At 50.7% G+C, this 15,266-nt stretch overlaps 1 protein-coding gene across 3 annotated transcripts; it reads right to left on the reverse strand.

Annotated features, from left to right (window-relative positions):
- Window positions 1–2,895: 2,895 nt before the first annotated feature.
- Window positions 2,896–13,195, reverse strand: TMEM125 (transmembrane protein 125). Of its 3 annotated transcripts, XR_006273923.1 has the most exons (3): window positions 6,256–6,890; window positions 4,328–6,087; window positions 2,896–3,707 (listed from the first exon to the last, which is right to left on the reverse strand). XR_006273923.1 is itself a non-coding variant. In XM_038412205.2 (2 exons), exon 2 carries the CDS (start codon window positions 5,692–5,694, stop codon window positions 5,032–5,034), a length of 663 nt encoding a protein of 220 aa, XP_038268133.1. In that variant the 5' UTR covers window positions 5,695–6,087; window positions 12,710–13,195; the 3' UTR covers window positions 2,896–5,031. The 3 variants fall into 3 exon arrangements, 2 of the variants coding, with proteins under 2 accessions (XP_038268133.1, XP_038268132.1); XM_038412205.2 differs by lacking the exon at window positions 6,256–6,890 and adding an exon at window positions 12,710–13,195 and having other exon boundaries at window positions 2,896–6,087; XM_038412204.2 differs by having other exon boundaries at window positions 2,896–6,087; window positions 6,256–7,033.
- Between the last annotated feature and the right edge of the window lie 2,071 nt (window positions 13,196–15,266).

Here is a 15,266-nt window from a genome sequence, read left to right on the forward strand (position 1 = left end):
GTGACTCAGAACTCTGGGGCACTGCCCCCTTCCTCACCCCCCAGCATCTGGGAGCTTGGGGCACCTGCAGTTCCCAGCCACCATGGGCTGTGGGTGACTCTGCAGCTCCCAGGAACCACGGGATCAAGTTATGCATTCCATGACCTCTGACAAAACTGTAGCCCTAATTGTGAGCTGGTTCTAGTCTCACTTGGGGGCAACACATGCCCTGGTAGAGCTCAGCTCAGAGACTCAGGAAAAGGGCTGGTATTCGTAGCAGCATAGGACTGGAAGGGACCTCGACAGGTTGTCTAGTCCAGTCCCTGGCACTCCTGGCAGGACTAGGTATTATCTAGACCATCCCTGACGGGTTTGTCCAACCTGCTCTTAAAAATCCCCAATGTTGGAGATTTCACAACCTCCCTGGGCAATTTATTCCAGTGCTTAACCACCCTGACAGGACATTTTTCCGAACGTCCAACCTAAACCGCCCTTGCTGCAATTTAAGCCTATTGCTGCTTGTCCTGTCCTCAGATGTTAAGAACAATTCTTTTCCCTCCTCCTTGTAACAACCTTGTATGTACTTGAAAACTGTTATCATGTCCCCTCTCATTCTTCTCTTCTTCAGACTAAACAAACCCAATTTTTTTCAATCTTCCCACATAGGTCATGTTTTCTTGACCTTTTAATCATTTTTGTTGCTCTTCTCTGGACTTTCTCCAGTTTCTGCACATCTTTCTTGAAATGTGGCACCCAGAACTGAACACAATACTCCAGCTGAGGCCTAATCAGTGCAGAGTAGAGCGGAAGAATTACTTCTCGTGTCTTGCTTAGAACACTCCTGCTACTACATCCCAGAATGATGTTGATTTTTTTGAACAGTATTACACTTTTGACCCATATTTAGCTTATGGTCGGAGATTACTTTCTGCAGTACTTCTTCCTAGGCAGTCATTTTCCAGTTTGTGTATGTGCAACTGATTGTTCCTTCCTAAATGGAGTACTTTGCATTTGTCTTTATTGAATTTCATCCTATTTACTTCAGACCATTTCTCCAGTTTGTTCAGATTATTTTGAATTTTAATCCTGTCCTCCAAAGCACTTGCAACCCCTCTCAGCTTAGTATCATCCACAGACTTCATGTGTGTACTCTCTATATCATTATTTAAATCATTGCTGAAGATATTGAACAGAACCAGACCCAGAACTGATCCCTGCAGGACCCCACTTGTTATGCTCTTCCAGCATGACTATGAACCACTGATAACTACTCTCTCGCAACGGCTTTCCAACCAGTTTTGCACTCACCTTTTTGTAGCTCCATCTAGGTTGCATTTCCTTGGTTTGTTTATGAGACGGTCATGTGAGACAGTATCAAAGACTTTACTAAAGTCAAGATACACCATGTCTAGTGCTTCCCCCCCCCCCCCCCCCCGCATCCACAAGGCTTGTTACCCTGTCAAAGAAAGCTATCAGGTCGGTTTGACGTGATTTGTTCTTGAAAAATCCATGCTGACTGTTATTTATCACCTTATTATGTTCTAGGTGTTTGCAAATTGATTGCTTAATTATTTGCTCCATTATCTTTCTGGATACAGAAGTTAAGCTGACTGGTCTGTAATTCCCCAAGTTGTCCTTATTCCCCTTTGTATAGATTGTGACTATATTTGCCCTTTTCCAGTCTTCTGGAATCTCTCCCGTCTTCCATCACTTTTCAAAGATAATTGCTAATGGCTCAGATATCTCCTCAGTCACCTCACTGAGTATTCTAGGATGTATTCCATCAGCTCCTGATGATGTGAAGACATCTAACTTGTCTAAGTAATTTTTAACCTGTTCTTTTCCTATTTTAGCCTCTGATCCTACCTGATTTTCACTTACATTCACTATGTTAGCTGTCCAATCACCACCGCCCTTCTTGGTGAAAATCCTATTTATACAGAAACCCTGAGGTTAAAATCACATATAAGAACACAGGCTGCTTTGCATCGTTCTTGTGAGTTCCCTTGGGGACCAGGGCAAGGTGCCATGGATGACACGCATGCAGAGTGTGCCCAGGTTAATGGCAGATGAAACCTGATATACACAGGCCTGCATTACACGAAGGAGGGCATGTACACAGATGAAATGGGGAGGGAGCATGTGCGGGGAACAAGCCCATGTGTTTGAGGGAAAGGGAAGACAGGTCTGTCAGCAGGGCCGCCACACCCTATTCAGCCTTTCCTGTACCATGCTTACCCCTCCAGGAGACCGACTTGAAACTGCTGCCAGATTAAACTGCAGCCTGCTAGACTGGGCCATAAATCATCCCAGCTCATGCTTCTGATTCAGCCTGACTCTGGTGCAGAAGCGTGCAGCTCCTGGGCTCAGCCCTCTCATGCAGGAATCCAGCACATAGTCCCAGACTGCAACATGCAGTTTCAGTACGACTTTATTATCTTTCTATTCACACAACAAAGGGGGGGCGGGGAAACCCGAAGTGAATGAAACAGTAACACTGATGCCCTAGGAGGGGTCTGTTGCTGTTGCTGTTGGTATCCCTGTTGCTGACTCAGGGATACCTGCCCCCAAGTCAGATGTGTCCAGGGAAACAGCTTCTTGCTGTCTTTTGTGAGTGGCCTGTTCAGTTCTTAGTGCACATGCGAAATGTAAACCTGTTATATGGCCTCTGACCTCCAGTGGGATCTTCACAGACACATGTATGGAGAGACTGGGTGCCGCAAGCAGGGGCACAGACGTGAATGTTCATGCAGGTGTGAATGAAGGTAGAGACACAGACCCGTAAGCACACAGCTGCAACTGCACAGGTGTTCAGAGGGGTAGAACCATGCACAAGCAGGGAGACATATGCACACACATGCATTCATGCACAAACCATAATAAGCAGAGGGGTATGACTGCGCACAGACAGGCAGACGTAGAGAGACATGTGGCTGTGGCTCAGCTGCAGTGTGGATGTTTTTATAAATAATAGATTTTGCCAGACAAATGGCCAAGATTCTATTCCCAGCTGTGTCATGAGCTCTGTGTGACCTTGAGCAAGTCATTGCTGCGCTGGGCCTCTGTTTCTCTTCCTGACCTTTGTTGTGTCTATGCAGACTAAGCTCTTTGGGCCCGGACTGTCTCACTACAGTATGTACAGCATTTGGCACAACAGGGCCCCAAGCTCACCTGAGGTCTCTGAGTGCTAAGCTAACAAAAAATAACAAAATGGCTTGCTTTTTTTGACAGACGTGCATTGGTGGATGAAGGGAAGGCAACATCTGGTGGGAGCCTGCAAAGGGTGATTTTTAGGACTTGTCTTAATTAGTGACGAAGAAGAGGGAGGAAACAACATCTTAATAAAAGGTGCAGATGCTCCTAACCTGGACAGAGCTGCAAGCCCCAGACAGGCTGGAGAAAAGACTGAGAGGGACTTGCAGCGCTTAGACCCAGGCAGGGACTAACAAAATGAGAGTTTGCCTGGATATGTGCAAGTAATTAATCTGGCAGAACATCACAGAGTGGTTCAGTGGCAGGGAGAGAGCTGGGAGAGACCTAGTGATACAGGAGTTTTCACTATGAGCTCGCGGCATTATGAGCCAGCATGGTTTGGGTTGTACCCAGAAGTATCGTTCCAGAGTAAAGCGGGAATAGTGCTCCTCTATACAGTGTGGATATGGCTCTAGTACAATTGCTCCTGAAATGCCGCATTCAGTTCCAGGAACCACAACCCCCACAAAGAGTATCTGCAAATTGAAGAGATTTCAAAGAGCATCAGTGATCAGGGCAGAGGGGACAAGTTTGGGGGAGCAACTGAGACAGCTAAATCTGTCTAGTTTAGTTGAAGAATGGCTGGGGGAGGGGGAACCCTGCATAAGGGCTGCAAATATACCTCACTGTAATCAAGCCATACATGTCAGGGCATGTGCTTAGTACACAGCTATAATTTGCAGACCAGTCACACATCCCCTCAAACACAAAAAGACATCACACATACAGATGCATTCTTGCACATACCCAGCACTTGCACTCATCTGTGCCACTCACATCAATGTATCCACCCCATCTGCACTGCTATCTACATGCACTATCCCTCCCCAGTGCCAGCTCCCCACAGTAGGGTAACCAGATGTCCCAATTTTATAGGAACAGTCCCGATTTTTGAGGCTTTTTCTTATATAGGCACCTATTACCCTCCACCCCGTCCCAATTTTTCACACTTGCTATCTGGTCACCCTACCTCACAGTCATGCATATGGATATGCACATGCACACAGCTCTGCACTCACACCCAGCAGGCAACAAAGTGCTCGGACCTGCGCCCCCTCTCTTTGTCAGATATCAACGCTCGCAGCAGACTGCTCACCCTTTTAGCGGTGGGGACATGGCTCCATGCTCAGCTGCTGGAGGGAAGCTTGGGACAGGTCACCTAGCAGGCTTGGTGTCTCAGGGACACATGCACAAACTCACAGTGGCACAGCTTGTTAGGAAACAATTCCTGCTAGGACTTGGATCCCCAAGGAGCAGCTCTACCCCAGAGCTGTAGGAGACGACTCCACCATCAGCAGTCATAGCCCTGCCAACCACTACAGCGGAAGACTCTTACACAAGAAACAGATTATTTTAGCGCCAAACACTTCAGGATCTCCCCAGAGAAGAAAGAGCTTCTCAACAGGGTCAGGCCCAGGACATGCACACCTTCCTCTTTGTCTTTCAGAGCAGGGATCCCAGTGTGTCAGAGGGATAGACAGCAAATGCCATAGAAGACTTTGCTGAGGTAAAAAATAAAACAGGACCAGTGTCCTACTTGTAAAGTTCCAGTTAAATCAAATCAACTCAGGAACTGCCTTGTCTTTGCCAGGGTTCAGGCCGATTGGCCTGAGTAAAGTGCAAATGCCAGTCCACTTTCAATGATAACTGCAGTTGGGTCAAGGCAACACTCAAATTTCAGCTCTTCCCCAGGTTAAGATTAGCTTGACCATGCTGAAGGGGTGGCGGACATGGCCTTGCCCTGCCCCAGGGTCAGTGCACATTTGCCATACTGAAGGGCATGTTGGCTCTGCCCAGGCCTTAGATCAGGTTGGCCATGCTGGAGGTGGTGGCGAGCCGGTGGTTCACAGCAAGCCGGCTGGAGATGGTGAAGATGCTAATGTCACCTGTGCCCAGGCTCCTGGGAGCAACTGGGCAGCAGGAGGTGCTGAGCACGTAAAGCAGCAGGCAGAGTAGAATGGCAGCCCCAGCAGTCATGAGGATGACTCCACTGGTGAACATGCTGGCCAGAGGCCGTGAGGGGCTGAGCTGCATGGTTGTGGTGGAGAGGACAGTGAGGACCACGCCACAGACCAGCAGCACCAGAGCGCTAAGCAGCAGCACCACACAGTCCGAAAAGCCACCACTCTTCAGCAGCTCAATTTGGTTCCGGCTCCGGATGCAATTCATGTCCTGGATAGCAGAGCTCAGCAGCTGCTTCAGCAGTACTAGCAAGGCCAGGAGGCAGAGCGTGGTGCCCACAGCCAGCCGCCACTCCCCGGACCAGCTGCTGGTGCTATAGAGGAGGACAATGCCTCCTGTCCCACAGGCCAGAATTAGCACCACAGCCACCCCATAGCACAAGATGGATTTCTTAGGGTCCTTGAACCACCACAGCTCGACATGCTCCTCAAGGATGTTCCTCTGAATACGGCCAGCATCCGCAGGGGGCCTGGGCACACTGAGCTCCTCCAGTTCAGGCATGGTGGGTGCCTGAGGGGCCTCTAGGCTGGGCGGGATGTGCTGCGATGATCACATAGATGGCACCAGGGTCCCTGGCCGGGGAGGTCAAAGCCACAGCAGCTGTGAAGGCTGTGGCATTTCCTTGGGAGGCAGGCAGCTTTTGTTCTTGCCCTCTGATGCCCTGTGGCCACTGACTGTCAGAGCTCCATTACAGCAGGGGTGCCCATCACTGCATCCCCTAGTGAGTTACGGGCTGCACACCACGGGATGTGCCAGGAAAGACTATGACTGAGGGGCAGGACAATAGAGCTTGATCTGCGGTGTCCAGTGTAGTGAGCTGATGCACCTCCAGAATGTCATGGGGAGTGGCTGGTACTGAGTCCTCCAGCCCCCTCCTTGTCCTAGTTATTTCATCTGAAAAAGGCCAGAAAAGAACAAAATGTAATTGACCAAAGCCCCTGCTCCCAAATACCCCCCACCCCACCCCAGTCCCCAGGGCTGGGGTCAGAGACCTTTCTCACTGAAACCCACACCCTGTGGCACAGGCCAGGGGACCTCCCCCCGTGCTGAGGCTCCACTCACTGATGCATCTGGGCATCCCTGTTCAGTGAAGCTTGTCTCAGGTGATACTGCCGCTGTGGGTCTTCTGTCTCTCCAGACTCAGTGGCTGCAGGGCTGCTGAGTCCAGAGACTGCTCAAGTGTCCCTGTGTGTTCCTCAGCAGGACTGTGACTGCAGCTGGGCACTGGCAGCACGGACAGAGGCAGGTCCCATGCTGTGATAAAGCCCCATTCACTGCCCCAGCCTCACATGCTCTCTCAGCAGCAGCTGCCTCTTGTCACCAACTGGTTCGCCAGCCCAGACTGTCAGCAAAGGGTTGGGTCCTGGGCTTAACTCTTACAGTCTAGTCCCAACCAATGGAGGAAAAATGAATAGTAACTGCTAAATTGGCTGTGCTTTTCCGTCACTCCAATCCTTGGGCTGAGCCACCAACACACTTCCCTTGGATCATTGTCTCAGGCCATTAGCTCAGCCTGGATTACTGCCGAGGATGACAGTAAAGGCGCTCACGTTCCCCCAGACACTGCACCACATACAATTAATGATTATTTCTCATGTTTCCACGCCCGCATCCCTGCAGTTTCCCTGGAGAGAGCTCCCTCTGCTTGACAGACAGGTATGCAATGTGCGCGCGACGAGAAGACTCAGCAATTCTGCATGCATTTTCTAGTCTTGGTGCACAGTCGCCTACTTGAACACACACTTAAAGCATGTGGGGTGCAGAGGGGAAGCTACGTAATCTTATGGACTTGACTATGCAAACAAGCCCTCAGCTCCTCCCTGCCTTGCCCTTCCCGGACACCTCACTGTCTCTGGCTAGGGACATCTGTTGAGCAGAGTCTGCACTGTAAGCAGAAACCACCTTCATTACTCCAGCAGCAGATTCCCAGCCTGTGAGAGGCCTCAGTGGGTGTAAAAACCAGCATGGGGTGCGCCTACGCTACCCACCATACGAGGTGTGCTGGGAAACGGAGGGGCATGCCAGAGCTGTGGAGGAGAGGGTGCCAGGTATGTGTTACAGTATGGCCACTGTTCCTTCTAAGTTGTGCGCATGTGCGCGCACACAGATCCTAAACCCCGCGCACACGGCGAAACACAACAGTTTGCACAGAAGAAATTTTTTTCACACACGGCCTGTCAAAAATTAGAGGGAACATTGGCTATGGCTATGCTCAGTTGTGGTCAACAACTTGGGATCCATGTTCAAGTTCCACTTACACAGGTTAGCGCAGTCCCCAGGGACCATCCATCACTTTAAGGAAGCCATAACTGGGCTCCCAGCTAGCCCTCTCTTTCCTACTTAATTGACACAGAGACTCTGGCTCATGGTATCTAAACACTTCAGAGACAGTAATGGAGACACCTTCGCAACCCCTGTATGGCTGGGCATTATTAGCCCCATTTTACAGGTAGGGAACTGAAACCTGAGAACCCTGTGACATTTCCCAGTCACACACAGGGAATTTATATCAGAGACAGGACCCGAACCTACAATGCCAGCGATCTAGCTGGGAAACTTAGCCATAAGCCCAGCCTTAGTTCCCAATTACAAATTCTCCTTCCACCCAACCTCTTCACCAACTGTGAAAGGTCCTTGTACCACCCTGCCCCTGGGTCCTTGCACTGGGTGTTGTCCAGTTAGCTGTGTCTGGCTGGGACTGAAGGGGAAGGCCACACAGAAACTAGTTAAGCATCAGCTATAAAGCAGCAAGGAATCATCTCACATAGCACTCTGCCTGTTATACAAATAGCACTAAGACCATAGTACCTTGGTGCTGTGTGTACTCCATTGGCTCCTATTTTCAGTCTCAAATACAATTCAAGGCTCCAGTCCCAGTTTTGGGGACCCTTATAGAACAGAGGGCTGAGCACATGATTGGGTCTGCAGGCTGAGCTCACTGCACACACTAGAGGCTCCTGGCAGCTCTCCATTCTCCCCCACAGGCTCCCAGTGTGCCACCCTGTCATCCCCTTCCATGTCAGGGCATCTCTACAATCCTCCTCCCTACCCCCACCTGCATGCCAGGGGCTCTGTGTAGCCCCCACCCTCCCCTACCAGTGTGCCCCATTCTCCCTCCTTAGCTTGGGCTCTATATACACTCTATTCGCCCCTTATTACCCCAGACTCGTGCCAGGAGATGGGTGAGGGGGACTGCACCATTCTGGATGCAAAAAGTGATTTGCTTGACATCTTAAACAGTGGCCACGTGAGACGTCTCTTCAGCTAGGCCAGGTGGGCAGGGAGTGGGGGTGCTGGAGCCAGACACTGCCTGACAGTGTCAGGGCAATCGCTTCCACGCTCCGGCCCTGGCTGTGATGGAGCATGAGATCACTGTTAAAGCCATAAGCACAACAGCCATTGTTCAAGGCTCTATACCAGTTGGTCACATGGCAGGGCGGATTCTGAGCGCTGTTCTGCTCACAGGCATGTAGCTAGTTGCGTTGCATGACCTTTGCTCTGTGATAATCCTCTGCTGCAGCTGTGGAGTTTGGACTCTCCTGTGAGTGACTGGATCCAGAACACAGAAATTCCTAGTCTGAGAATTTTTGCTTGGTCTGGAGGCATGTAGGATTTTTGATCAAACTCACAGTCTGTGGCTATAGTCAAAACAATTACAATCCTCCAGTTAGTGGCCAGAGAAGCAGCTGTGTCTGCCTGGGATCAGCTCTGCTATTCGCAAACACAGCAACAGAAAAGACATTGCGTGCTGCCTGCCCCTATACAGTGTGTGCTGTGTGTTGCTGGGATGCACGCACCCTGCAAGGTAAATGCATTCAGCCCTGCAAGGGCCTGTCTGACTCCAGGGGACATTTCTGAGCTGGTTAGTTTAGATGGGGGCTGAGCTGTGCAGGGTTAGGGGTAAGCTCTGGGCTTCTGTCTGAGAGCCCCCTTGCAGTTTCAATATTATTCTAACATCCAGTCTCATAGAGCCCAATTACACCAGCACCATAACTGCATGTCTGCCTCGAAATCACAGCACCCTTTTCCCCTCACATTGTGCTCTAGGAACAGAGCTATGCTGTCTCACCATTATGCCTTTCACACAGTTTCCTTGAGGCCTTTGGACTGCAGGAGTTGCAGGAGTTTAACTCTTTACATTTTATTTTTCTCCTTTGTTGTCTCACTCATCACATCAGAATAGTCTGCTTGAGATGGGGGGGGAGGGAAGGGGGGCAGGGATGTGAATCTCCACACTTCCATACAGGAGGACAGCTTCTTTCCACAATAGACTGGAAATGCTGAAAAGCTCTTTCCCTTTGCAGCAATTCCCCGTGTCCTCCAAACTTAGCATGGAATAAATAGGGATACCGACACTCTTCAGAAAGTCATCGATTTTAAGGCCAGAAGGAACCATTAGACCATCTAGTCTGTCCTATCACAGACCATTAAATGTCACCCCTCCCTTGTATTGAGCCCAGTAACTTGTGTTTGAGTGAAGACTTTTGACTTCAGTGTTTCCGGCTGTTATACATGGGACAGGAAGAAACAGGGGCCCAGACCCCATAGAGTGAAAGAGATTTCAGCTCAGCTGCCACAGATGGCTCAGTTGTTAAAATACTTCCACACACTCTCCTGTTGTATGGCTTCAGGTCAGCCCAGGAGACATTCAGAGGCGCTCTCTGCTCCTCCCCAACCCCATGTACCGGAGGAGAGAGACTACTAGGTTATGGGATTGTTTCCAGTGCTGCTGTTGGCTTTTGGACTCTTTTGTACAGTTTTATGTGCCTGATAGGGAATATAGGAGTATGTTGGGTGTAGGGATGCATAGTTATTCTGGCTCAGAATCCCAGAGGAATTTGTTGCATAAAATTCCTATTTTGCAACATCCTAACATTTTCTAAGCTGCAGGAAGTTGCACGTTATTTTTAAGCTTCCAGTCATCATGGTGTCAGTCCTTAAATATGGCCCCTCCTCCCTCCCCGCCCCATATAAAATTTTTCCTTCTTGGTCAGGACTAGGCACAGCACATATGGGGATGGCAGTATGACACCCACCCACCCCCGGCCACACATACACGCATTTTGTGGATTGATCATGCCTGGGGTGGGGCTTAGAGTGGAGGGCTCATGGTTATTGGGCTCAGTATGTGGCAGCCTTCTATAGCCAAGTAGATTAGGTTTGATTCACTTAATCAAAACGGTTCATGATTGCTCTGCTAAGTGCTTAAACAGACCCCACCATCATGATACCAGAGCACCTATTCCAGTGCAGATCTTGCTGAATGAGGCCCATGAAGCAACAAGAACAACCTGAAGCTGAAATGTCAGGCAGAAAAGGGTGAGGTAGGGCAGAGGCTACTCCAGACAATCAGCTGTCCTAGGCAGAACTTCAGCATGCTGAGCCCCGCCCCTCAGCAATCCCATAGCCATAATTTAAGAGAGATGAATTGACCATAAACCGTCTACATAAAATGGGCCTAGATCAAAGCACACTAAGGACCTGTTAGTGTGGGCAAGCAGGGGTACACCCTGCATAAATTCCTTACCAAAGGCAGGGGCAGAAGAGCCTTCCCAAAAGTGGGGGATCCAGGGGCCCTGCTGTGGTCCTAGCCCTGCCCCTCCTTTTCCCCCTGAGGCCCTGACCTGGGCCTGGCCAGGGAGCCCCAAACCCTCCACCTGCCGGGGGTGGGGGGAGGGTGAAAGCAGCCCCCCAGCCCATGTCCCTGACTCTTGGGTCCTTCGCCCAGGGCAGGTGGAGGGTCTGCAGCTCCCCACAGCTGCAGGGGCTCCCCGGCCAGGCTCCAGCTGCTGGCCTGGCCAGGAGGTGGAGCCTCAGAGGGAAGAGGAGGGAGAGGACTGAGGCCCATGATGAAAAGTGGATGGGCCAGGCCCATCCACTTGTAAAAAGTGGGAGAGCCATTGGCCCTTGCCCTCCCCCACTCTGTTATGGTGTCCCTGACCATAGGTGCTGGTTTGTAACATATTTGTTACAGCCCTGTAGGATGTCTGGGGGGAGTGAAGCCCCTCAGGTAAAAGAAAAATTTGAATTTAATTGGCCATAGACTGGCTCGAACTGTTATACTAAACATGGGTACAGCCTGACCTGGGTGGGTTAGTGACCCCTCCCCAGACCTGGAAAGGCTATATGGGATCTAAGCAGCTTCTTTAAAAGAGCACCCACAGGTCAAATGGGATGCCCCATGGGACAGGAGTGATCTCATCCAGCACTCCCTCCCACATCGGTCAGTCCCCCTTTTGGCGTGACAGTGCAGCAAATATATCAGCATGCTCCTCCATAATCAGATGTCCCTGGAAGGATGACACCCCTCCCAGTGGGGCCCCCCACCCCGAGAGACAGCAGCCATGCCCAGCCCCGGCATTGGGGTCTATCCCCAGGCGCACCATTTGACCTGTGCTGTGGGGCTCTATCTTCCCTCCCCAATCCCAAGTGAGCCCTTCTGGGTGTCAAGGCCAGGGGTTGGTCCCTAACATGAAGCTGCGAGGGAAGGGGGTGGGAAAGCCATGCACCACATGGACGTTTTTCTAAAAAATCTGCTCTAGGAATTATTTTGGGAATGTTCTCTGACCTGTGCTATACAGGAGGTCAGCCTGATCACAATAGTCCCTGTTGGCCTGCGCGCCATGAATCTAAGGTTGGAAGAATGGAGTGTGTGTGTGTGGGAAATCATACAGTAGGACTGGAGTCTGCACAGGGGTGGGACTGGGGGCAAGGACCTGGGAAGAGACCAGAACACAAGAGACAGATGGGGTGGGGGTTCAGGCCTCAGGCCCCCAGGTAGTAGCTGGGCTAGAACACAGCCAGAGATGGGAGGGGGACAGGCAGACGAGGGCAGGGGTGTTAGGACATGGGGGAATGGGAGGCAGGCACAGATGGAGTGTGGGAAGAACACAGGGGAGCTGAGAAGGGAAGGTGGGTTAGGTCAGGGGATAGGGGTCGGCAAGGGGGTGCCACTTACCTGGTTGCCACTCACCTTGGGGGGAGGGGCCATGCTGGGTCCGTCATCGTTCAGCTTTTCCAGAGGGAGGCTACCGTGGGCTGGGCCAGGCTGTGGGTTCCCCACCCTGGGGCTGCCTGTGCTAAGCTGGGTGTCCAGCCACATGGTCCCTGTCGAGGCTGCTGCGCACACCCTGCTGATGTGCATTAACTGTTCATTAATGAACTTTGATCTAGTCCTGGTTCAAAGTGGCCTACGGCAAAGTGCATTAAGGAACGGTTAATATGTGCAGGGTGAACACGGCAAGTTAGATTGCACCGCAGCAGGTGAGTACAGACTAGATCACAGCTCGCTGTGAATCTGCCGCACCAGGGCCCTGTACGGCAGGAGGCAGCTGCCTAGCTTGCCTATGCCTAGAACAGTCTATGCGTGTGAGAGGGGAAGACCACAGCAACAGTTTGGCTAGCTTTCATGAAGCAGCCCATAGTCCCAAACACCCCCAAGCGGGGAAGATTATGAGCTGTGTGAGAGACAGAGCTTGAAACGAACAGCTCGCATGCAGCTACAGACTTTACTCACCCACAGCTGACAAGTAATCACCAACTTCAGGCACAATTCAGCCGCCGCTCCAGCTTTGTATGAGTTCCCAACTGGCAGCTGAGGTTGTGCCACACTCTCCTTCCATTGGAATCAAGCTAACATGGCAGGTCCTGGGATACGGCTGAAGGGTAGAATCTGGCTTCTTCTCTTCCAACAGCAACGGCCTGCCAGGCAACAGGTGTAACTTCCAGCTGTCCTTCCTTGGTCTGTTCAGCCAGCTTCCGGCTTCTGATAGGCTGCAGCAAGCACAACCCTTTCACTTGGACTGTGACAGGTACATTCCCCAGCAGGGAGGGGTTTAATACATCCTGCTGTCCTGGAAGAGATTCCAGGACTGTAACTGTGGTGCGTGGGTGTTACCCTCCCCACTCAGAGCAGGTTGTCTCATTTCACATTTCCTCCCTGGCTCAAGTGACAGAAGCGGTGGGGAGTGGTGAACAGGTGGAGCAAGGCTTCTGGCTGAGCTGGCAGAGCCAAGCAGGATTACCAGAGATGCTGGCTGAGCAGAAGACATTTGACCCCTTTAGGACTGGCCCTTTACAGAGTGCTCTGGGGTCAATCTGGGAGTGCTGTGATAGGCAGGAAGCAAAGCCAGGCCCAGAGACACGGAGCCATTCCCAGCATGTCCTTTTCTCCCTTGCTGCAAATGGCTTCTTCTTTGGGCATCCTGCCTGCTCAGCCCCCTCTTGGGACAGAACAGCAGGTGGTTGGGGCTGCCTGGCATGCAGCCCAGCAGATCCCATGTTGAACAACAGGCAGGTAGGGAACAGGAAACATCTCTGCCTGTTCAGTTTGGAAAGGGTGCTGCTCTGGTGTTTGCAGAGGTCAGGGAACCTGAAGAGTTTGTTCAAGAGAGGGCACAGGAAGAGATGGGGCTGCTGCCAGGCAGGAGGGAGAAAATTGAGTTAAGTGTATTCAGGGCACATCCCTCCCTTAGAATCCTTAGGTGACTGGCCTCAGGGCTAAAGGGAGATGATTCACTGCTGTGCTTGGGGGAAGCTGACAGCTCTTTGGGGGATGGAGGCTAGATGGGGAGAAGAAAATATTTAGTTGATCATGACTTCCATATCACATCTCCTGTGCAAATGGGTGACGGGCTGGAGGTGCACTAGCAAAGTAAAACACTGGTTTCTGGGCAGTGTGTGGGAGCCTTAGGTCAGGATATTCTATAATGACTCTAGATAACAGAGTCTGGATAATTTGTCTATGTAAAACATGAATTCTGGTTGATTTTATTAAACTGATGGGTTATTTAATGCCACAGTGCATACGAAATCATCCATTTACTACCAGGGCTGGAACAATGGAGGTGCATTAACCGGAGGGTCCCTTATTCAAATACGAACACCTTTGTACAATGAGTTAGCCACTGGCTAGCGAAAACAATCCTTCCAGGTGAGTTGGTAACTAAAGAGATCACCTACCTGTGGGAGGAGCTGAGAGGGGGCTTTGTGGCAGACCAGGAGGGTCACCTGGTAAAAGGTACTGCAACTTTATAAAGGACTCTCTCACTATCCCTTTTAGAAAGAAAAGAGACCAGAAGCAGCCACAGTCAAGAGAGATTTCAGAGTAGCAGCCGTGTTAGTCTGTATTCGCAAAAAGAAAAGGAGTACTTGTGGCACTTTAGAGACTAACAAATTTATTTGAGCATAAGCTTTCGTGAGCTACAGCTCACTTCATTGAAAGCTTATGCTCAGATAAATTTGTTAGTCTCTAAGGTGCCACAAGTAGTCAAGAGAGAGCAGGCGACGGAGAGAGGGTCATCCAGGGACCCTGATATGATACTGCTTAAATCCAAATATTTGGCTCCCAAAGAGCTCTTGGAGTTGTGAGGAAACTAAGTCCTGGTCTGCGTTAGGTCGATTTAATAATGTATATGTCTACACTACTGAGTCCCTTCTGCTGACCTAAGTGGTCTGTAAAGTCAACTTCTGTACTGCACCTCCGCAAGAGGTGTAGCACTTGATTCAACATTCACCGGTCGATATGAGGATAGTGTAAACCCTACACTGTGCAATTTGAATGAATTGGCCTCCAGGAGGTGTCCCACAGTGCTCAGCTGTGACCGCTCTGGAGAGCACTTTCAACTCCACTGCACATCAGCCAGGTACACAGGAAATAGACACCCCCCCCCCCGTTAAAGCCCCGAGAACTTTTGAATTTTCATTTCCAGTTTGCTCAGCATGGAAAGCACTTCAGCACAGCTGAGACTAATGGCTGCAAATGTGCTCCACCATGGAGCACACAGGAGGTGCTGAATCTTATTGCTGTGTGGGGAGAAGAGTCTGTGCAGGTAGAGCTCTGATTCAGCAGAAAAAATGCTGACATCTATACCAAAATAGTATGGGGCATGGGGGCGAAGGGCTACTGCAGCAGTGCCGTTTGAGTATAAAGGAGCTTCGGCAAGCGTACCAGAAGACAAAGGAAGTGAACAGTCGATCTGGTTCTGACCCACAGACATGCCCCTTCTATGAGATGCTGCATGCGATTCTTGGCGGCAACCCCACCACTACCCCAAAATACTCAGTGTATACTT

The sequence above is a fragment of the Dermochelys coriacea genome, chromosome 8 (assembly GCF_009764565.3).
Source record: "Dermochelys coriacea isolate rDerCor1 chromosome 8, rDerCor1.pri.v4, whole genome shotgun sequence".
Lineage (NCBI taxonomy): Eukaryota > Metazoa > Chordata > Testudines > Dermochelyidae > Dermochelys > Dermochelys coriacea.